At 30.7% G+C, this 24,581-nt stretch overlaps 1 protein-coding gene across 1 annotated transcript; it reads left to right on the forward strand.

Moving 5' to 3' along the window:
* Window positions 1–16,834: 16,834 nt before the first annotated feature.
* On the forward strand, window positions 16,835–23,100 carry LOC120129684 (solute carrier family 25 member 44-like). Its single transcript, XM_039147133.1, has 3 exons — window positions 16,835–16,951; window positions 22,242–22,622; window positions 22,927–23,100. The coding sequence occupies exons 1-3, from the start codon at window positions 16,835–16,837 to the stop codon at window positions 23,098–23,100; spliced, it is 672 nt and encodes a 223-aa protein (XP_039003064.1).
* The last annotated feature ends 1,481 nt before the right edge of the window (window positions 23,101–24,581 follow it).

Genomic DNA, 24,581 nt, shown 5'->3' on the forward strand with positions numbered 1-24,581 from the left:
TATCTTTTTCAATACTTTTCATATAAACACATATTCACTTCACATGTACACATATGATCATTTCCATTATTTCACATACTTGGATTGATTCTCTGATAATCGCATTCTTTCATATAATATCATATTAAAGTTTAAATGAATTATACATGAAACCACTGTATCCAATATGTGTGTGTGTGTGTATGCATGTACATGAATATGAAATCATGAATTCAACTATAAGAGATAGACTTATCACAAGTCTTATCTCCATACAATTCTATCTAGTGTGTATACTCACCTTAGCCTTGCTTACTTTTACTCGATTCTAATCCTTCGATTGTTCCGGAACAGGATTATGTTCTATATCTACATAATAATACATTGATATAGATCAGTATACTAATAACATATCCAAAACTTTCATTTCTTAAACTAAAGGAAAGGTAATTTCATTGCTTATTTAAAGTAGGTATCAGTACCTGTTGAATGGGTACTGATACCCCTGGCCCAGAATTCACGTTTTCAGCACAAAAATTACTTCATTTTAGCTAAATACTTCATATTTCCTCCCCTTTAATAATCCTAACATACATACACATCCTTAGCCTCACTAATATTCATTTATCCCATCTTTAACCTCAATATCTTCTCCTCTTTATGAAATTCAAGAATCATACACAAATTTTCAACATGTTTTAAATCCAATTCTAGCACTCCATATTCCTCAATTAACCTCTTGACAAGTCGAAAATCTTATTCAAACTTCAAAACTCATCCATATCAAAATTTCATCTAAAAACCCATTTTTCAAATCTATCTCTAAAACACTTATCTTGTTGTTTTAATGTCATATAAGCTTTACTTTAGCTTATATAACATCCAAACTTTCATTACTAAACCAAAAAATCAAATAAATAACCAAGATTCAGATTCTTGCCTTAAGATGCAGCCCACGTTGAAGAAGAAGAAGAGAGCAATATGATTTACCAACTCTTCTTCCCTTTTTCTTCATATATATCCCATCCAAAACCATTTAAAAATATCTTTCCCTAAAATTTATCATTTTACCCTTGTTATAATTCCCTATTTAATATCATACCCAACACACAAAATTCCTTAATAAATCACTAGGCTTATCACTTTATTCTAATTCACCAACTGAATTTATAAGTTCTTACAATTTAGTCACTTACCTAGTAATTGGGGTGTTACAAAATATGTAATTATATACCACGTAAGCACTTCTGTTAAATGTTAATGACGGGTGACTATATTCAAACTAATTAAATAGATAAGTGGTCATATTGATACCAACCCCATAATTGGGTGATCATTCAAGTAGTTTACCCTTATTCTAATTAATAATATTTTTACAACCATACATCAATGATTAGGGAATGGCAAAAAAACCGAACCCATCAGGAAAAACCAAATAAATCGGGTCAGGTTCAGGGATATAAACGGGGACGGGGAAAACTAAATTTTTTAAACGGGGATTGGAACGGGTTTGGTAATCCCCGTCCCAATTACCCGAATACTCGGCCCGATACCTGGCCCGATAAATATTACAAATAATTATATATATATATATATATATATAATATTAATAAATTTAAATTAAATTAAAAAATATATATAAAGGAGATTAGGATTTAGGAGAATACATATTGTAAAAAATACAACAACTTGTTCACAAGAGTCCGAAGCATATTGTAAAAGTATCGAATATGATCGTGATGATGGTGACGAGATACTAAATTGATATACAAGTTATACGTGATATCATTAACTTTTTTATATAAATTTTGGTGGCTTATAATTTTTTTGTGTAATTGTAGCAATCGGGGGTCACAACTGTTTGATGACGGTGGTGGTGTCGTTGACGTGACTTGGAAGTTTGAACTTTGGAAGAATGATTTCGTTTATGAAAGTTGAAACATTATATTATTAGTCGTTGTCATTATATTTGTCTATTTGAATTATTTTGTTTTTATATTTTGGATGCATTTGGTGGTGTTTGGCATTTCAAGTAAGTTTAGATCTGATAATGACATTATTTTTTAAATAACTCGTGTCATTGTGTGAAATTTAAACGGTAACGGGGATTCCCGCAGTGAAAAATAATCATCTAAGGTAAACGGTTATTTAAACGGGTAATTTTCACCGCGGTTATCCCCACGGTGAAAATTACCCGTTTAAATAACCATTTATGCTAAATGGTGATACATGTTTCCCCACGGTTTTCCCCGATTACCCGATGGGGATCCCCGTTTAAATCCCCGTGATTTTTTAAGCGGGGACGGGTACAAATATTTTAAATGGGGACGAGGACTGGGGATCAATCCCCAGCCTGAAACCGCCCCGTTGTCATCCCTATCAATGATAAAAGAGAATGCTATTAACAATTTTAGAGAAAGCAATTTTTATAAAAAAAAAACAATTCTTCTAAAAATATAAGTAAGTATTGTTAACTTTAAAATTAGGCGATTTAACCTCTCTCATTTTTTTAATAACAGTTGTTTCCCTAGATATCACAATGAAATCCATTTTGGAATAATTATATAAAAATATAATTATTACCCTAGTAATTGTATGTGAATGTAATTTTAATGAATCAGAATTTACTAGATATGTTTGATTTGATGAACTGTAATTACATCTTGATGTTCTATATCATTTTTAGTAGTACAAATTATAACGACACACTTATATAAGTTTAAATTTTAAAACAAATATTAATTATAAAATTGCATATAATGCGGAGATAACCTTAGTTTTCTATCTCTTCTCTGGGTCGCCGCTAGTTATTTTTCTTCTTTATCTTTGTGATCAATGACGATGTTAATTTTAGTGTTGATCGTCGATCATCGATATTTATTTTTTATTTTATTATATTGTATCTTTGTTTTTATCTTTTTATTTTAAATAACCCTATTTTTATAACACTTTTTGCTCTATCTTTATGGTATATTTTCCTCTGTCTTTCGATACGTTTTTGTTCGTTATTTTCGTTTATTATATTTCTTAGAGATGGATTTGATGTTGCCACGATTGATCAAGATGACGTGATTTGCGTTCATGAATAGTTTTCTAATGTTGCTTTGATTATGATTTATGATTTTTATCAGTGGTCTTTGAATTGTTTGATTCTCTTTTGTGGTTCATTTTTCCATACAATTGGATCTATTTGTATATATCTTTTATTAGAGTTTATTTGGTTAGGTTTTTTTTAACATTTTTCTTGTATGGTCATTGTGTTATCTTAAGTGATTGGTTTCTTGTGTTAATGATTAAAGGAAAATGTTCTTATTATGTGTTTAATTTATGATTATGATCGAAATCTTCGTTGTAATTTGGATATTTTTCTATTTTAAATAAAACTACCACATTTCATCTTGTAAAAAAATTATAAAATTGAATGATATAATTGTGGGTGTAATAACATCAATTCTCACTCTTCCTTAAGAATTGATGTAACACCCAAATTTGATCCGACCCAAAATTCAGAAGATTTTAATATTATACGGAACCACCGAAGTGGCTAACTATTTTTTTTCCTGAAATCGTTACTCACATTTGAAATAATCCATCCATAAATTTCATAGTTTAAAAGATAAACATTTAAGTTTTGCAAGTGGGGAGCTTCCAAAATACAATGTCAAAATAAGCATCAGTGTTTAACAAAAAGAGTTACGACTCAATTATATATAAGGTCTATGAAATACATGCCTTTTAAAATAATCGAGACGTACTCTGATGTTCGACTAAATCTAGAACCCACAACCTTTTGATAAGCTCCTCGAATTTACACATAAGAACATGCGAACAGAGAATTTCGAACACTGAGCTACGAGCTTATTTTCACAAAAATAAATCTATTATACTATATGCATCCACCAAATGAGTATGCTAGAAAATATAGACATGAAGAAACGAAATGCATCAAGCATAGATCATAAAAAACATCGTGTTCATTCGGAATACAAGGTGTAATAGCATTGCCATCAATACTAAAGTGCCACAACACTAGTACTAAAGTGCCTTAACACTGATGAGATTATTTTCAGATATCTCAATTACTTTTACATTAAATGATCAACATATATTTTAGTAGCTCGAGTGTCCTATTCGTTTCCCGAGTGTCAAACAAAGGCATAAGTCTTGTGGAATATTACCTTATAACATTCTTATGCTTATCACATAATCATTAGGGGTTTTCACTTGTAAGCTTTTATTTTTAAGGTTATTGACCCTTAAACCCCTCACTCAAACCTCAAGGCTAAACTGGTTCTAGCCTATTTTTAATCATGATGGTACCAATACTCACCCATGTGGTATCGATACAACTTACTCACGGTATCGATACTACCCCAAGTGTCAAACAAGGGCATAAGTCTTATGGAATATTACCTTATAATGTTCTTATATTTATTAAACAATCATTAGGGGTTTTCACTTGTAAGCTTTCATTTTTAAGGTTATTGATCCTTAAACCCCTCACTCGAACCTCAAGGCTAAACTGGTTCTAGCCTATTTTTAATTATGATGGTATCAATACTCACCCATGTGGTATCGATACAACTCACTCACGATATCGATACTACCTTGAGTATCGGTACCCAAAATACAAGCGATGTTTTGAGGAAACCTTAAGGTATCGATACTCCAATATAGGGTATCGATACTTCTCTCATAGGATACTAATACCAACATGGGTATCGATACCATATTCAGATTCAATTTTTAGGAAATTAATTTAGTATCGATACCCTTACTTAGGGTATTAGTGTAACACCCAAAATCCCGGGCTAGCAGTTTTGGGCTAACCCGAGAAGATTTAGATAAGCCCACTAGTCTTGTAGGAAAGTTTGGTGCAAATGGGAATTGGGTTGGGCTTGAATTAGGCCCAATTGGAGTTCAAAAAAAGTATTTTAAAGTTGAGACTAAAAGTTAAAGGACCAAGGAAGTAATTATACCTTGTATAATTTAAAAGGTTGAATCCAATTAATTGGGAATGATGTCACGACTAGGAAGGGAAACCAAAGCTAAAACTTCTTTCTTATTTTCTTCACTCTCTTTCCTTCGTCCTTCCTCCATCTTCCTTCATCATCCATAGTAGAGAAAAGATAAGAAGCATATTTATTATACTACATCCTTAGTCTAGAAATATCAAGGTAAGAATCATGATATCTTCAACTTAAGCTTTCATTCAAGTCCTCAATCACAAGTTTTGGTAATTGTAACCTTGAGTGGTTTTTAGTGGGCAGAAAAATTTGAGTTTCTATCTCATTTTTTTATAGATTAAAGCTCTATGAAGTGTTCTTAACTTCATTTTAAGTTCCTAGATGAGTTACTAACTCATTTTCCTTATATATGATTAGTGATAGAGGATGGAGAAGACTCTAGGACCAAAGAGAAATAGAAGTTGGTCCTCGGTTGAGTGAGCACGTTTTTCAGCAGCATAGAAGCAAGGTAACACATTTCTAACTTCTCTATAGCACTTGTGGGTCATTAGATGTTCTTAGTTAGCTTGCATGTGTTCATAAAGCATATGAACACGATCATTGTAGAATTCGATTATGATGTCATTTAGTATGAAAATTGATGTTTTATGACCCCTTAAATCTTATATAAGACTTAAATAACATTAATTTGGGTACCTTAGTAGGGAAGTTTGGGAAAGTTAGGTATCATTTTCGTGCTCAAAATAAAACATTTCTTTGTGGTTATGATTACTGGATGAACAATACTGATATCTTTCTTTAGATAGCCTAAAACAAGGGGATTTTGGCTGGTAGTATTGATACATGTTCATTGGGTATCGATACCAAAGGTGGGGTATCGGTTCTATCTTTAGATTTTAAATTCCAGTAGCTAGTTTTGGTAATTGTACTCATAGGAGTATCAATACCATAAGAAAGGAATCGATACCCTAAGTAAGGGTATCGATACTGAATTAATTTTTAAAATATTGAATCTAATTTTGGTATTGATACTCGGGATGGTATCGATACCCTAATACAATAGTACCAATACTCCAAGTAGGGGCATCCATACTGTTAAGTTTTCTCAGATTCCAATAGCCAGTTTTATACTAAGTGTGAGTACTGTTACTCAATAGTCGGTATCAATACTGAAAGGTCTAGTGTCAATATTATCGTCTTAAATTAGGTAAGAAACCTAATTGGATTAAGGGATATAGGAAGGGGTCTAATAATGCCAAAACTTCATGGAATATAACTATAATTGAGAATAGTTAAAGAAGACAACTACAACTAGAAATAATATGAAATAAGATGACATTAAATTGGACATTATATGATGCTCAAGAAACAATCAGTACACCCGAGTTACTTTAGCAGAATGATGTTCATCTTGCATGATTAGAATGTTTGGACATACCTTAGTCAGTGCCAATGCACTTCAGCCGCTGGCCGAGCATAGATGCCTCATGTACTCACAAGGAGTAGGTTTGTTGGGTGTACGTTTATGATGTATAAATTTTGGATCTCACCCTATGTAGGCTAGAGTGGTTTGTCTTGAGATACAACTAACCCTCCAATCTCACCATGATGCCTACCTTAGCATGTGTATTTAGCATACTTTTCTGCTTATGTTTTTTTCTTGCTAGCATGACCATATAGTGGACGTATGTAGTATAGTTTAGCTATCATAGTGACACTGAGCTTGTGAACTCAGCGATCATAATTTGTTTCCATTCACAGGTTCTTTGAAGGAGCGTCGAGGAGCTTATCACACAATTGTCATTCTAGACTTTCAGAGCAGCAGCAGAGTACGTCTTGAGTCATTTATGAGAAGACATGTATTATTCATAGATCTTCTTGTATTTAGGTCATAACTCTACTCTGTTATATTCTAATTGTATTATCTTGAAACATATTTTGGGAGCTCTCCGTCTATAAACTTAATTACTTATACTTTTACATTGTGGTTTTTAAAATTACGATATTTTAAATGTTGATCTCTATATGTTTTAAAGAAAAATTTTGGGTTAATTATTTCGGTGGTCCAAAGAAATACTCTAGTCAGATGACTTTTGAGTCGGATCAAATTAGGATAATACATTTAGTACTTCTACATTATGTGATATCGATACTCCCTAAATACTGGTACCAAATTTGGCTACTAGAACTTTAATTGGCGATGATATTGATACCTGATTAACAATATCAATACTCTATGAACAGAGTATCAATATTACTCAGTCAAAAACATTTTTTTACTATCTAAAGAACAATATCGGTACTATTATTCCAGTATCAATGCCCAAGCCCAAAAATACTATATTTTCTCATGAAAAAGACGCCTCAACTTTACCCATTTGTCTCTCTAAGGCCCTTAAATGTTATTTAAGTCTTATGAGAGTTTAAAGGGGTCATAATATGTCATTTTCATGCATGGGAAACAACAAAACACCACATTTCCCTCATCACCACAAATATACCCATTATACACTTATGCACTTATAAGCAAGCAACCTACATTAGTAAGCTACAAGCTTGATAGAAAAGTTAAGTGTGTGTTACCTTGATCCTAGCTGCTGGAAAACACCTCAAGATCACCCTAAAAAAAGTGTTTCTTATTAGCCTTTGGAGCTTTCTCCAACTTCATTCATTAATAAAGAGCATGAGAACGGTTACTAACTTAATCAAGAATATAAAAAGAGTAGAAACATGATTCATAAACCTTATAGATGAATTAGGGACATCCTAGAGTCCTAAAACTCCAAAACCTCTCTAAACCCTCCACCATGGCCACTATAGCCAAACCTTGATTTTAAGATCTTAAAAGGAAGCTCTAGGGGAGGAGAATATTGTTCTTGCCTTCAAAAATTCAGACCAGGAAATTTGGGTAAAAAATTTACTAAACTTGAAAAAGGAAGAAGAGAAAAATGAAGAGATGAAGAAGAATACAAGGTAAAAGCTCTTTCCAACGTACAACCTCATCAAACTTAATGAGAATTAACCTTATTTTCAAACAATGGGTAAAATAATCTCTTGGTCCTCCCTCATTTGCATCAATTCAAAAATACCCTTTTATGTCTATATGGGCTCAAAACCTAGCCCAACAAAGCCAAACTTATCAATGAGGTCTATTATGGTCACTCTAAGCCCAAACGGGTTACCTAAAACTACAAGCCCTATTCGAGACGTTACAATTGAAGAAATACAATTGGAGGCCTCTAATTATATTCAATACAACAAGATTAACAAATTATAATGATTGATCAAACATGCAATGTTTTTGCAATTACATGTAATTACACTTAAATCTGATTGATATATGTTTTTCCGAACGCACTCTTTGTTAAAGTGTGTGATCTGAATTTCAATTTAGCTCAGGTTGAAAAAAATCATAGTAGACCCATTTAATAAACTAACAACTTAAGAAAAAAATATAGATCTATGATGGATACAAAGTCTCTCACGCCAAAGGCCCAAAATTATAACTCACCACTAATTTTGACGAGAGTTTCAAATATCTTGTAGTTGTTGATGCTTGAACTCATAACTTTTTAGAATAATGATCATTCATTTAATCACTGAGATAACTTGGTTCGTGCTAGTATAGTTTAATTGAATTAGGGTTTATTTTCATATAAATATATGTATGTAACTATGATTTTAGGATTTGGCGTACTATCGCATACTTTTCTTGTATTTTTTGCTTAACATAATAAATTTCTCTCATCTATCCATATGTTATTCCCATTTAGGATTTTTCACATAAACTTTCGTGTTATTGTCTTTCTTTCTTATTACTTTTGCGATCATTCACTTGTTATGAATTTATAATAGAAAAAGAAAACCCCACAAGATCATCATGAAAATATCATACAAGAAACAAGAATTAATGTTGTTCTACCTTGCCTGTCCCAACGAATGAGAGAAATAATGATCCACTATAAACATAGAGATAAAAAAAGTACAAACACATAAAATTATTTTTTTTAAACCCGTTGAATATCAAAAACTCTTCCAACATCCCTACAAAACACATCTATGCAACATAGATCAAAATAGTTGCTACAAGGATCACGAACAATATTACATCTCCCAAAATAATTCTTATCATAATTCTAAACGTTAAGATCTATGCTACATTTATAGATGAAATAAATTTGGTCTTAAAAATCATTATTTCATAAGAATTATTACCTAAATAATCTTAATCACCAAGTAATCTCCAACTACTTGAATTACAATAAAATCTAACTTAATTATTAATAAACATTTTGAGTCAAAATATAAGATTCTTGATGATTTTTGCTTTTTGATATGAATAAGAAATTGTTTTGGATTAATTTAGATTGATTACAAGATAGTATATGTTCTAAAGATTCTGAACTATTTAAGAATGAAAGCTCTAACACCCTTGCAATCTCTAGTGCTCGAACATGAGACCTTTAGGGATAATAACCATTCCTTTAACCATCAAGATAACTTGGTTCGTGCAAATGAATAAGAAGTTAATCCAAATGTATTTCAATAATTAATATTATGGGTTTATATATAATTCATTAATAATATAAAATTTTAAGTGCCACATGTAAATAAGATGATAACACATCATATACAGTTTAAAAACTAAATTCATCTAATCTTATTTTTTTTGCTAAAGGGTATGGATTCATATACGAACACATACACTAGGAAGTATTATCACATGCCTCGTTGAAAAAACTCCTTAATCCTAGTAGGGGAAAAAGAGTACACATGATAATATCAAGGGAAACAAAGAGTATAGGTAAGCTAGTACAAACCACAAATAAAAAACAAAACAATAAAACCAACATTAAGAACTAATGTTGCCGGCTCGCAGAATTGGCTCCACCCAGGCAGGAGTAGAAGCAAGAAATATCGTGTCAATGGAATTGAAGCTAGCTAGCACTCTTGGCTAAAACATCAGGTACTTTATTACCTTCACGACGAACATGTTGAATCTTGACAATCCAATTACGATGTCGTAGATAGGACAAATTCTTACTCAGGAGATGAGGTCCATTGTAGTCAATCCGAAGAAACCGAAGAGCTTCCAAACAATCATGTTCAAGGACAATTTTTTTATATCCCTCATCCCACGCCAATAAGAGACCAATATAAGCACCCCAAAGCTCTACATCAACCATCGAGCAAATAAAAATAAACTTGTAGAATCCAAATTTCCAAGACCTAGTACTATCTCGAGCGACGCCACCACAAGAAGAATAACCATCAGAACCACGACGAGCTACATCCTTATTGACTTTAATCCAAGGAGTCGACGGAGGAGACCAATACGAGTGACCACGATCAATATTAGGCGAAACCACCCTATACAAATGATTCTTCTCCATTGCCCGAACAGTCATACTTACAAGTTGCCTACTACGATTTATATTTACTTATACCACTGTCCATCGGTGAATTAAATACCTTGGAGTTACGGGATAACCATAAGTTCCAAATAATCGCACCAAACATAAGTTCTCAATTCTCACCATCAATAATAAATTGGCTTGGGTCAGTAAGATTGAGGACAACCCATTCGTTCAAGTCAAGAGACATGAAATCCATCAGTTTATCCGGCTTGATTAAAACATTTCATACAAGAAGAGCTGAAGGACAAAAGTGAACGATATTGTTAATATCCTCTACTACATCACCACAAACATGGCAGCTATTATACGTGGCAAAGTGTCGTCGAACACATTCATCATTTGTCATAATTTTATTCCAGCAAACTAACCACATAAAAAAATTATTAGCTAAAGACCCCTATATTTGTGAATAATCCTCTAAACACTGTTAGGATGATTAGCAGAGGTACCTGAGCGTACAGAATAAGCAAACTTGAGGGTGAACTCCAAATAAGGATTACCCCGCCATCCAATAGTATCACGACAAGGCGAGCGAGACGGACCTTTCGTAGCAGCAATCCGAAGCAATATGTTCCGCTGAAAGAGGTGTTCGAAAGAACTCCAATACTAGTTTCCAACAAAATCCGCCATATCATCTCCAAGAATTTTGACGATATGGGAAACAAGAGATGGGTTAACATAGTCGACTAAAGGACCAATATCAACAATCCATGGATCATGGCAGAAATCCACATCCTTCCTCGATTCAATTGACCAAACAATATTGTTACTAACATCATCCCACACAACGCTTAGACCTTTCCAAAGAAGAGAACAATTAGAGTTTCTTAGGCACATAGGAACATCTAATCATATTTTAAACGATATGTCATCATCTTATTGATTAACAATATATAAAATTATATATCATTAATGCATCAAATATTACTCTTGACATTATCAATTTTTTTATTTTGACTTATTTTTTATTTCATAAAATTGACATTAAATAATTTTTATTTTCATTAGTAAAATTGCAGAGTTTAGCCAGCTTAATACCGAATCCCGACTAAAGCGGCGTTTGTCCCTTATCTAGATTCCTCGTACAAAATCGTATCTTCCTCGCCAACTTGTTGAAATAAAATTAATGCAGAATCTATCTATATATTTACGTAATTACTTTTAAATTAACACCAAATTTATCTTAATTTCCTAATGAGGGTCTAATCAAAAGAATCAAAACATTCGAAATTAAATTTGGTTCATTAGTTTTTTTTTTTGCCTTTTCATCATCATTTTTATTTATTGTTTTATGTATTATTAGGATTATAATTAATCATGTGTTCACAATAATTTTTATTTAGTTTCAATATTCTTCCTGTATAATTAATTCTTGAATGAAATTATAATCCCAATATTAGATGCAAACGGGAAAGGAATTAGGATTTCAACTTGGGGGACAATTTCATAATTATCCCATCATATTTAAATTTTATATATAAATTAGAGGTTGGCTGGGTGGGGGCCATGCCCCTCCCAAACTCTGGCTCCGTCACTAGATACAATTTTAAATTTAAAATTATTCGATCATATTTAATCTAAAACAATTGATAATAATTTTATTTTTTACGAATTTTTAAAGGTTAAATATTTTCTAACCACAAATGTAAAGTTGAATTTTTTTGGTTATTTGCGTTTCATCATTTAAGTAATGAAAGTTTGGCGTTTTATTAACTTATGCAATGATGTGAATTCCCGGATATGATATATATCATCATCATGGTTGGATTTGGAGAGTAGTACAAAACAAACGAAATGTAGTTACTTTTTTCAACCACGAGTTTGGATTTTACTGTCCGACGTGCACCCTATATAGAGCTAGCATGTCTATTTCTTGTTTCCATTACCCTATTTTTTAATCTTTTTTTATTTATTAGGTTTTTGGACATCTAATCTTGATTCGCTTCACAATCTATTTTTTTGTCGACCTAAGTTTTCATTAGAAACTTGTTTGTCCCATTCGACAAGTAGTGGAACTAACCACTTGGTCAAATTCCTCAATCGGTTGAAGTTTAACTATATTTTTTATTGAAAATTAAGATAAATTACACAAATAATCTTCCAACTATAGGGTATTATTTTATTAAGTTCATCGATCATTAAAAGTTTTAAAATAGTCATTCGACTATCAAATGTTACTTTGTAGAGTTCATCAAGTATTAAAAGTTACAAAATGATTACGCGATTACTCATATGATAAAAACTCGTCATTTTCCATTAAAATTTGACTACATTCTGAGCTGAACGTTAATATGCTCATTGTGATAGAATAAAATCTAATCCTAGAATCTCAAATGACTATCATATCTCAGTCATTATGTTAATGTTAAGCTCGGATGACTGATAACTTTTTAACGAAAAATGAAGAGTTTGAAACATAATGAATAGTCGGGTGACCATTTTATAACTTTTAATAGTCGAGTGACTCAACAAAGAAATACTCTATAGTCAGAGAACCATTTTATAACTTTTAAAGGGACTTAATAAAATAGTATACTATAGTTGGGATCATTTTTGTACTTTACCCTAATAAAGTTATATTGTTAGCGAAAATTAAAGAAAACAAATATAGAATTAAGAAGAATCAAATTCAAGTTTGAATATATAAAAATGTATTATTGTCATATCTCATCTATAGGTCATGTTAGGCTGTATCTCTAGAGCTATGTCTCCTTTGCATAATTACAATCTTTTAACTTGATATCAAGTGGTATATATGATCTGCAATCTATATCTAATTGTTAAATTTATTAAAATCTTTCAACTAAAGAGTAGTCATCATGACTCTTAGAATATATAAAAAAGAGGTTTCTTCTTGTTTTCTCTCTTGTATTCTTTAAATCTTTAAAATCAAACGACATAAATAATTATAATTCGATTATGAACTACTTATAGTAGTTCTTTGCCCAAATAAAAAAAGATAAAAGCTAACCCTTATTATTATTATTATTATTATTATTATTATTATTATTATTACCTTTTATGCCTTTTTACGAAAACTTTGGAGGAAAGGGAAGTCGGGGTTGGAATGGGAATTTAATCTTTTATTTCTATGAAAAATGCATTACACATTGTAAATAGGAATGTCATTGTCTTTCAATCTTTTCATTTCCTTTGTGATAACATTAATTTTAGAGCCGTAAATGTTGAACATTGGTTCCTCCTTTTTTCCATTTATCACCAATTAGGTGTTGAACTAATACTTAATGTTGCATTTAAATTATTAGACTATGGTCTTAGTGATTTTCATAGTCCGATAGATATAACTGAGAAAACTTTGATCCAAATATAAATCATAATTCAATTCATCGAGGTTAGGAAAAAAATAAAAATATTAAGTGCACTAGTGTATTTTATTTTCACGAAACGAATTTATATTTGAATATTTGAAGATGATATTGTTCGAAATAATAGTCATAAATAAGGATGGATATGAGTCGAGTTAGACAAGATTTTTATTAATTTGACCCAAATATTATATCTCTACCCATCATAGACCCGATTCGGATTTAGGGAGACTACATCGACCCGATTTTGGGATAAAAATCTATACCTAACTCAATTTAACAAACACATGAAAAATATTATTTTTATTCAATAAAATAGGGACCTAATGAGAGAAAAACATAGAAAGAGTGATATCACTGTAATTACATTACCTTATCCATAAAAAAATTCAACTTGAGATAACTCAAACTTATGATCATATAGAGTCGAGTAAGAACCCATCAAGTATGGATCTTATAACCATCCTTAATCATAAACTCTGAACATGAATGTATAGAAAAATAAATGCATAAATGGAAAAGCTAGGGTCATCCATGGCCATATACATTGAGGCGAAAAAGTGTTGGACAAAAGTAGGGCTAGTTTTGGGGCAAGCAAAAATGGGTGGGTAGCAAGGTGCATGTTGAGAGCCACAAAGGAACAAAGGATGCTTATATACATATCTACAAAATGCACTAATGTCATGGCACCTGTACCAGGTGCCAACATTTTCTTTCTTATCTTTCTTCTTCTTTTTTTCAAAGCACAAAATGATTGAAGAAAAAATTCACAAGCCCCCATCTTCTTGAACATATATGTGTATGTCTATAGCCCTAAATCAGATAGGGGACTTGATGCAAAACTTGAACCAAAGGATCATAGACCTTTTTCTAGGGTTGTAGGGGGAAATCGAGTGCTTTCTTTTTATTCCATTCTTAAGGACACTATGAGAGACCCCCCCCCAAATGGTAGATAGGGATGTAACTCCATTATGTACAAATATAATATTATGATATGAACAACAAATTGATTGATTAATTAACTTAATTAAAGTAGATGGGGAACATTGAGTGGATTGAATCAACTTGACTTGCTTTTGAGCGTGATTATTCAAAAGCTCATTTACAACAAATCTTGCTAGTTAAACATTTCCCTAATAAGATTCTACAAGAGTTTGGTTTCTAAACGATGGAAAATCAAAGGTTTGATTTGGTTTTAGAAAACATAGTTCATTTGGTTTTAAAAAAAATATGGTTCATTTTTATTTCTTAAATACTGGAATCAATTAGTTTAATGGAATGGTATACTAGATCCAATAAGATCAAAGGTTCGAATCTAGACTCTTGTGAATAGGGAAAACAAGGTGGGAAGAGTCGCCCTCATATTGTGCTTTTACGGTAACCGATTCGAATTATTCGATTACTAGATCATGTACAGTTGGTTATATCAAAAATAGATAAATTTAAGAATAAATTATATTGGTAATCATTGAACTTTTAGGATGTTTTTATTTTAGTTATTAAACTTTTAAAACTTTCATTATAGTTACTAAACTTTTAATTCACTTTCATTATTGTCACTGTTATTAGGTACCACTAAAAAATGTTGACACGACACAATAAAGTCTTATTTCTAAACAAATCCTAATTTTTAAAATTGACAACTATCACAAGGGTTGATTTTTCGATGAACAAAGCAATCGTCTGTCAATCCCAATGGTAGGAAGACTTTGTTTGACCAGAAGATTAATTTTGTTAAGCTGATCCAACAGTTGACAATGAAATATTGAAAAGTTTTTGCTTATAGTTTTTGTATTTGATTGAGATTTGAATTGATTAGATGGTTTTTTTATGAGTTTGAACGGAAAGAATGAAAGAGAAGAAGAATAGTTTGGTGATCTTTTTATCAGAAAAATCACCAAATGGCGATAGAAACATTGAAAGGAGGCGACGATCAAATAAAAACTAAAAACTATTTTTTATTTTCCACTTAACCTTAAGATCAACTTAAAACCAAGCTATAAAATCTTCTAACCAAACAAAATCTTCCCACTGTTGAGATTGACTGACGACCACTTCATTCATTGAAAAATTGGCATTTGGGGTAGGTGTCAATTTGGAAAATTAAGGTTGTTTAGGGGAAGAAGAATATGTCATACCAACATTTCTTAATGATAGTTAACAATAGTGACCGTAATAAAATTAAATAAAAAATTTAATGACTATAATGCAAGCTTGAAAAGTTTAGTAATTAAAGTGAAAACACCCTAAAAATTCAAAGACTGCTAGTATAATTTTATGTTTTCATAAAGTAAATAGAGTGTTAATTTCCTCGAAATTTTATGCCACCTTCGCGATTAATGTAGCTATTAGGGTGTGTAAAAAATTCAATCCGATTTATTTCTTCTATTGATCTGATTCAAAAATTTAAATAATATCAATTTTTTAAAAAAAATTTGAGTAATTTGTAAATATCTGAAAAATAGATAATTAGACTAAATATGAGTGTTTAAATTTTAATTTCAAATTAAAAAAAATCAATAAGAAAATTGAGTTTTTAGAGTTTAGATAAGCTATAACCTAATAAATATGTTTATCTTGAATTTTTGAATGTTGAACTTAAGAATTATGGTGTTTATTTATTTATTATGTATTAATAATTTTTCGATAAATATTGTGTATGAACAATTGAATATATATATAGTAGAGGTATAAAGGATGTTATTACAAAATGTAAAATTTAAATTTAATTGTTTTTAAATTAAATTTTATGTTAGGATTCAGATATCTTTTTGAAAATTTTAAATATCTGACTTTTTAATCACAAATTTAGTGATATAAATTTAGTGACATTCAAAATTTTGTATTGAATAATGTCTTATATCTAAAAATGTACGCCGCTAATGAGTATTAGAGTTGTAGAAACTTTTTTAGATTATTTTGAAGCAAAACCAAGGGTAAAGTACATACGAGATCATTGAATTGTACGGAAATTTTATTTTGATTCGTTAAACTTTTAAATTTTATAAAATGATCATTACTTGTTTTTAAAAATTATAAAATCATCATTAAAAATATTAACATTTTAAAATTAATTATGTCATCGTAAATAATTATTTTGATACAATTGAGTGATACCTAAACTTTAATGAAAAAGGATAAGAAGATGAGTGGTAGAATCCCTTCCTTTAGGAAAGCTGGACGGTCCAACTTGGAGGGGTGTTTAAAAATTGCACAGCATGGAATCGACAAACAACAAAAGTATTGCGGACAGTCAACAAAGGTAAATCCGTAGTCGCCATGTCAAGACAAACCAATTGTTTTCCAATCAATCTGCTGAACTTTTGCATCTAAAGACTGCTTTCTTCTTCTTTTTTATCTGCACCCGTCAATATGTTTTCACAAAGTAAAACCCATCCGCGACCCGGAGGTATTTGATCGTTATACAGTAATAATGACATCGTCTGAAATTATTATTTTTCTCACGATACTTACAATGACCGTAATAAATTCGATCGCAACTATAATTTAAATCTTTGATGGAGAATAATTGAAATCGAAGGTCATAGAATCGCAAATGATGCAAAGATGGAAAACAAGGGAAGTGTGGTGTTAGACTTTGAGAGTGATTAAAATGTAGTATATGTTCAGAATATTTCTTAACTTATTTGGCAATGCGTATATATCCCACAGACGCAGATGTTCGAATTTGAAATTATTACGGAGAATAAAATTTTCTTTAACCACTTATACCACTTGATGTTACTTTTAAAATCATTTGGACTAAAGTAATGCTAACTGACATGAGAATTAATCTTGAAGATGTTCTTAAGATCGTATGACAACACTAGTACATTAGCAATATCAACAAACTCTGTTCTATATGGGAACCGAAACTATTAAGGGCATGGGAGGGGTTGTGCCCCCTCCCCCATCTCAGCAATTTTTTTATTAATTTAAATATTTATGGGATAATTATGAAATTTTCCTCCCTAATCTTAACTCCGTCTTTGGTTCTATATCCAAACATAAAACATGTGGACCATAATTTATATTTTGTTGATGAGAAAATTGTGTCACAAATATTATACGATAACTATGCACTTGCTCAAAACCAGATAAATGATGCGTTAATTAGGGAAAGACACATGATTTTATTTTAAGGGGTAAACTTAAATTTTTAAAATTTTATGAGGAAAATTTGAACTTATAAAATTTAGGGGTAGAAAACAAATTTTCAATAGAAAATATATAGAAAAAATCTAAAATATAAAATAATTCTAAATTTTCAAGAGCGACTATCCCTCGGTTCATCCATGGTGTTAACTAAACCTTTGGATGGTGGTGAGCATTCAATCGAGTCAAGTTGAATAAAAAATTCGAGTTATTCGAGTTGACAAGTCGTATTTTACAACTCGAACTTAACTTGAAATTTTTTTGAGTCGAGTTGAGTTTAAAAAATTCGAGTCGAGTAATTCAAGTTTCTGTACTAATTTTATTATAATTATTTATAGTATTATGACAATGATTTGTTTCAATTTTTTTACTTTCTCTATCCATATAAGATATAGATATTTTATATTCTTTTCACATTAAAATGTTATTTAATATATCAAATACAAGGCATCAAAAAAAATATAAAAAATACATTCTAAAATTATGAAATATATTCGTAATATTATATTTCAAAGAAAGTATTTTGAGGGTAAAATGTTGATGAGAGTATAAATGAGTCAAAGAATGATGTGAGGAAAGAATTTGTAAAATTTGTAGTAAAACGACCAAATTGAGTAAAATGCAGAGTTAAGGGACTAAATTAAGAGAGAGATTACATTTTTAGTAAAAAAGTAAGAATTGAAGTTACATAGGTATCCTATTATGGTATATGAGCATGTAGTTCAAATTTGACAAAAACGAATATAAAATAAGAATGAATTGAAAAAAAATAAAGAAATTATGAAAATTTGAGGGACTAAATTGAAAAATAGAAAATTTGTTATAAAAAAGAGGAATTTATATATGTATTCTACGATGGTTTAGGAAAATGTGGTTCAAATTTGGTAAAAACGGACTTAAAATAAAGGATGAATTGAAGAAATAAGGAAATTATAAAATATTGAGGACTAAATTGAAAAAAAAATTATTAGAAAAAGGAATTGAAAGTACGTATGTATACTACGATAGTTTAGGAGCATGTGATTCAAATTAGGTAAAAAAAAAGAGTCAAAATAAAGGATGAATTGAATAAATAAGGAAATTATAAATATGAGGGACTAAATTGAAAATTTGTTATCAAAAAGAGGAATTTAAATTACACATGTATTATACGATGGTTTAGGAGCATGTAATTCAAATTTGATAAAAAAAATAAATTTACAATAAAAGATGAAATGAAGGAATAATGAAATGGGGACTAAATCATAAAACAATAAAAATACTTAGTCAAATTTTTTATTTTCGAGTAATTTGAAATTTGAAATTTTCAACTCGATTTGAACTCGAAAATTGAATTGATAATTCGAGTTGACTCGGATAACTCAAATCGAATAATTCAAAATTAAAAAAAAATTGAATCGAGTTTTACTCGCCTTATATTTAGTTGTTCAAAGTTTTTAAGAATTTTGAAAACTACGATTATTGTTGATTTATCAGAAATTAAAGTCCGAGAGATGGGAAGAAAGTTGAAGGAGTTAGGCCGTTGGGCTTTTAGTTTGTATTGGGTCGTTAATATGTTTTTTGGGTTGTATGTTGGGACCAAGAAAAAAAGTCAAGATCAATTCTTTGAATTTAAGGTAATCTCTCTCATATATCTGGTAAATCAATTCTTTGAATTTAAGGTAATCTCTCTCATTTATCTGGCAAATCAATTCTTTGAATTTAAGGTAATCTCTCTCATTTATCTGGTAAACTGATTTTTTTTTAATTAAGCTAAGGTGTTTTTAAAAGAGTACCTATTTTAAATACTCTCAATTATTTAAAAACAAATGCTCAATTATTTTGATGCAGTCGTTAGTGCTTAAACTCGTGACTTTAAGAATAACAACGATTCCTTTAAGCACTGAGATTAGTTGGTTCATGCCGGTATACTTGATCTAAATTCAATTATTCTGATCAATTTATTTGAATTAAGATCTGCTACGAATTAGAATATGGTGACCTAAACTCTATTTGAAACTGAAAACAAATTATATTGAATTAAAACCAACTAGAATTCACCGAGACCTATATGGACTCGTACACAATTTAACTCGAATTAATTTTCACTCGATTCAAAAATAGTATAAATTTAATTTTCTCAATTTCAATTTGAATATAACATTGATTTAATTTTTAATATGATAATTGATTCGATGTGAACAAATAATTTATTTTGATTATTTATCTATTTTTCAACAATATGATGAGTAATAAAATTATGTATATTTTATTCTCTTTTTACATTATACTACTAATTAACAATAATCTCCAATAATAATTTAATAGTTCAATATCATCTTTCCTCTTTTGAATGACTATCTTCATATATATAATTTGACAATCTCTAATTTTTTAAAAGTATTTGATATAAAAGATTAAAAAATAAAATTAATCATTATCCACATCTTTAGTTTATGTGATTAACTTTAATTGACATCACTTAGGCTGTAAGTTATAATTAACTTAAAAAAATCTATTTTATAAATAGAAATTAACATAAAATGTAGTTATAAATCAAGTTAAAATATATACATTCAACTGCTCTAATATATCAAATTCAGTTAGAGACGGATGCACTAAGCCTCTATAAGATCAAGTGCATCCCATTATTTTAGAAAATTTGTTAAATTTAACTTAATGTGTTAAAGATTTTTTTTGCATACCCATTATTTTTAAATAAACAAAATTAAAATTTTGTATCACATTCTTAAATTTCTGAATTTATTACTGAAATCAGTTACATTAAGTTTCTTATTGATAATGTTGAATTCTAAACATTAAACGACTGAACGATTATGAGTTGAAATATATGATAAAATTGATAAATAAAAATCATATTATTTTATAAGCATGTACCAATAATTATATATATTCAATTGGACTTGTATCTAACTCAACTTGAAATGACCCAAAGAACCATATTTTTTTTTGGTAAACAAAAGTCTATTAAAGGTCCTTATATTATGTATTTTGATGGAAATGTCTTTATATTTTCAACATTTACACTATTTTACTTTTGGAAATCTGCAACTTCAGTTCCGACTTCCGAGGCCATTTTTCCCGTTAATTTTATTTGATGCAATACATACACATCGATTTTTATATAATTATATAACTTTTTGTACATTTTAAAAATAAACCAGGAAAATGTATAATATTATTTTATTTAACTATAAAAAACCCAATTTGTATGTCAGACATCTAATTATTTGATAAAATTAACAAAAAAAATAACTTCAGACCTGAAAATACACATTTCAAAAAGCAAAAGACTAGACATGCTCAAATTAAATAATGGAGGTATTAAATCTTCCAAAAAAAAAAAAGAAAATCCATCACCAAATTGTCAGGAACAATAGAGTTTTTAATTGGATTTTACAGATTTAATATTCTAAAGAGATATTTTCCGTCAAGAAATCTGGGAATGCATGCACTTTGAAGAGGAACGAAACAAACCCAGAAATTTAAAAAAAAATTATTGCAAAGGATTTCTGTTTTGCTGTTTTCTCCAACGAAAAAAAAGTGGATTAATTGAAGGGAGTTTTCTTTTCTTTTCAATTGATTTTAGAATTAGTTCGAGAATGCAGACGTTTGGTCAGACGGAGATTAACTGGTACAAGAACGTATCTTTATTCGTTAATCTCTTTAATTAATTTTAAACTTGATTTAATCTATTTGATCCGATTTTAGTTTGCTCTTATGCTTTGAATGAACAGAATTACTTCCTTTTAGTGAAAAGTTTGATTCTGTAATCAAGTTTTGGGTTTAGTTTCGCTTTATTAGGCTTGGGTCTATGCAACAATGTGAGTTTTAGCTTATCTATTTCTGTGTGCAATTGGTTAAGGGTTAGAATCAAGATTTTATTTTTACTGAGCTGCTCAAATGATTGAATCATTTCTCTAAGATGTCTTTTCATGGTTTGTTTTAGTTCGATATGGATATTTTTGCTGTTTGAGAAATCAGTGAGGAGGACAGGATCTTAGATGAATAGGGGAGAAAACAGAGTATCCATGTGTTACGTTGGATGAATGTTGCCTCTTCAATTGTGAATATCAATGTGCTAGTGTTATTCTTAACATTTTTCGGCTTTTCTCCCCTTTAACTGCGTGTTTCGTGCGATAAATTGCTCTTCATTTCATCAATTTTTGATGGCATTATTAGCTGATGGAACCTCGTTCAATTAATAATTAAGAAGTTTGAATTGGATAGGTTTCTTAGTGAAAATCTCAAGGGCGATCCTTGTAAGATGATCTTGCTTTCCTAACTCCCTTTTGAGTTATCTTGATTGGTATTCTAGTGTGATCGGGGATTTGCAGATAGTTTCTTTTTCCTGCTGTAAATTCTTTCATGCTTACTAGTTTCTTTTGTTGATTCAGACTCGACAAACTAAATTTTACCTTGTAGGAGCTGGAATCTTTACCGGAGTTACAGTAGCATTGCACCCAGTCTCTGTTGTAAAAACTAGGCTTCAGGTTGCTTCAAAGGACACTGTTGACAGAAACGCCTTTTCAGTTATCAGAGGAATACTGAAAACAGATGGAGTCCCTGGTCTCTATCGAGGGTTTGGAACAGTCATCACCGGTGCGATTCCTGCCAGGGTGATATTTCTAACTGCTCTGGAAACTACGAAAGTAGCTGCTTCCCGTATGGTTGAACCATTTAAGTTTTCTGAACCCACACAAGCCGCTATAGTGAATGGAATTGCTGGAATGACTGCATCTCTTTTTGCTCAAGGTGTTTTTGTTCCAATTGATGTGGTCAGTAGCTCAGATTCTTAGATGAGAATTTTTCTTTCTAGCTTAATTTATAAGCAAAATTATATGCTGCAGCCTTCACCCAGTTTGATGAAATTGTTCCCCCCGCTGTAAAAATAAAAATAAAAATTATATGCATTCTTGTGGTAGGTGTCCGAATTTTGTCCGTTCTCCAGACTCTCTTAAAATGCTTTAGTGCGGAACAAATTCCACTCCATTTACTAAATATGCTGTCCTACTTATTGCTCTTTATCCTTTAATTAAAGCTGAAAAAAGGAAAACTTTCCTTATCATGAATTATGAGCAGATTTGTCAAAAGTTGATGGTACGAGGATATTCAGGCCATGCAAAATACATTATAAAGTTTGATGGAATCCGAGGGTTATACAGAGGATTTGGTCTGTCTGTCATGACTTACTCTCCATCGAGTTCTGTATGGTGGGCTAGTTATGGTTCAAGCCAACGGTTTATATGGGGTTAGTTGTGTTGTGATTGCTTTCATTGTTATCTTCTCTCTTTCGTTTATGGCTGGGACCGCTGGGTTAAGTTTTCCTTGCGGAAAAGAGTTGAATGTGCTTTTACAGCCGGTAACCATAGTGCAACGAGTAATTGTCTCTATATCGAATGGCTAATTGTGGCCTAATTCACACTTATTCTTAGATGAAATGTAGGCTACCAAAGGGTATGGATTTTTCACAATTAATGATTTTCGGTGCGGCAGAATTTCTGCCATTTGATGCATTCTTATTGTTTTAGCAGTGACTTAGTATGTACCGTCATTTTTGTAGGTTCTTAGACAAAGGCAACACGGACTTGAAGGAAACTGCTCCTAGCACATGGACAATAGTGTCAGTGCAAGCCGCCGGAGGAATCATTGCAGGTACTACAGCTTCCTGCATCACGACTCCATTGGATAATATTAAGACTCGCTTACAGGTATTCTTCTGACCTTGTTGACATTAATTTTTCATCATATCTTTTTTCCTCTCTATGTTGACATATCTTTCTTTTAACTTTGCATTGTGATTTAGATCATTTCATTACTGAATCTGGAGTCACATCTTCTTTTGATAATTTATTTGATATTTCCTGTTATAAATATTGTGTGTAATTATAGTAAGTAATCGATTTTATTATTTGAAGATTGAAAGACATCTGCTCAAATTAGGACTAGAACGATTTCTGCATTTTGTTTTTCCTTTTCAAGATCTGAATAGTGATTATTTGGTTTGGTCGATATACTGCATATTTTCCATTGTTTTTGTTTTATTAAATAGTTGTTTTTGTGTTCCAGGTGATGGGGCATGAGAAACGACATTCTACAAGACAAGTCGTAAAGAGCTTAATTGCATATGATGGTTGGAAAGGTTTTTACAGAGGGTTTGGTCCAAGATTCTTCAGTATGTCAGCATGAGGAACCTCAATGATATTAGCTTATGAATACCAGAATACGGACCCTCTCGACTCGTTTACTTCTTGTCCTTCTAGTGCCAAAGTAATTATATTAGCATTGCTTGGTAGAGTTGAAAAATGGGAACAACGGAAACAAAATTTTACACGTAACTTCTCTCTCTCTCATTTTCTTTCCTCTTATCATTCCGATTTGGAATGATTTGTTTTCATGCATTAGGATGAAAAAATGTTCGTCTTTTTTATATTTGTCGACACAATTTTTCACCCGGGCGGGAAAAGATCGATACCGACTCGGGGATTTTATCTTTGAAAATAATTTTTAAAATGTGAGGAGTCGCCATCAATCATTTAAGGTGCGATTAAAACACCATAAAAACTGATGATTTTAATAAAACATTTTATTTTTATCAAAATACCAAGTTTTAGGGTATGCGAAAATTCAAAAATCGGGTTCGGGAGTCAGTTATGCGTGGGGAAGGATTAGCACCCCATAAGCGCCCAAAAATTGGTACCTAGTTGATCATCCTATATTTAAAATCATAAATTTTG

Source organism: Hibiscus syriacus, unplaced genomic scaffold, assembly GCF_006381635.1.
Source record: "Hibiscus syriacus cultivar Baekdansim isolate YM2019G1 unplaced genomic scaffold, ASM638163v2 tig00110503_pilon, whole genome shotgun sequence".
NCBI classification, from domain to species: domain Eukaryota; kingdom Viridiplantae; phylum Streptophyta; class Magnoliopsida; order Malvales; family Malvaceae; genus Hibiscus; species Hibiscus syriacus.

What these genes read in the sequence shown, in the direction of transcription:
- LOC120129684 (XM_039147133.1), top strand. Translation starts at nt 16,835, where the DNA reads ATGAGTGGTAGAATCCCTTCCTTTAGGAAAGCTGGACGGTCCAACTTG. An exon ending in ATTGCGGACAGTCAACAAAG is followed by an intron (nt 16,952 to 22,241) that starts GTAAATCCGTAG and finishes TTGTTGATTCAG; the next exon opens with ACTCGACAAACTAAATTTTA. An exon ending in TTTTTGTTCCAATTGATGTG is followed by an intron (nt 22,623 to 22,926) that starts GTCAGTAGCTCA and finishes AATTATGAGCAG; the next exon opens with ATTTGTCAAAAGTTGATGGT.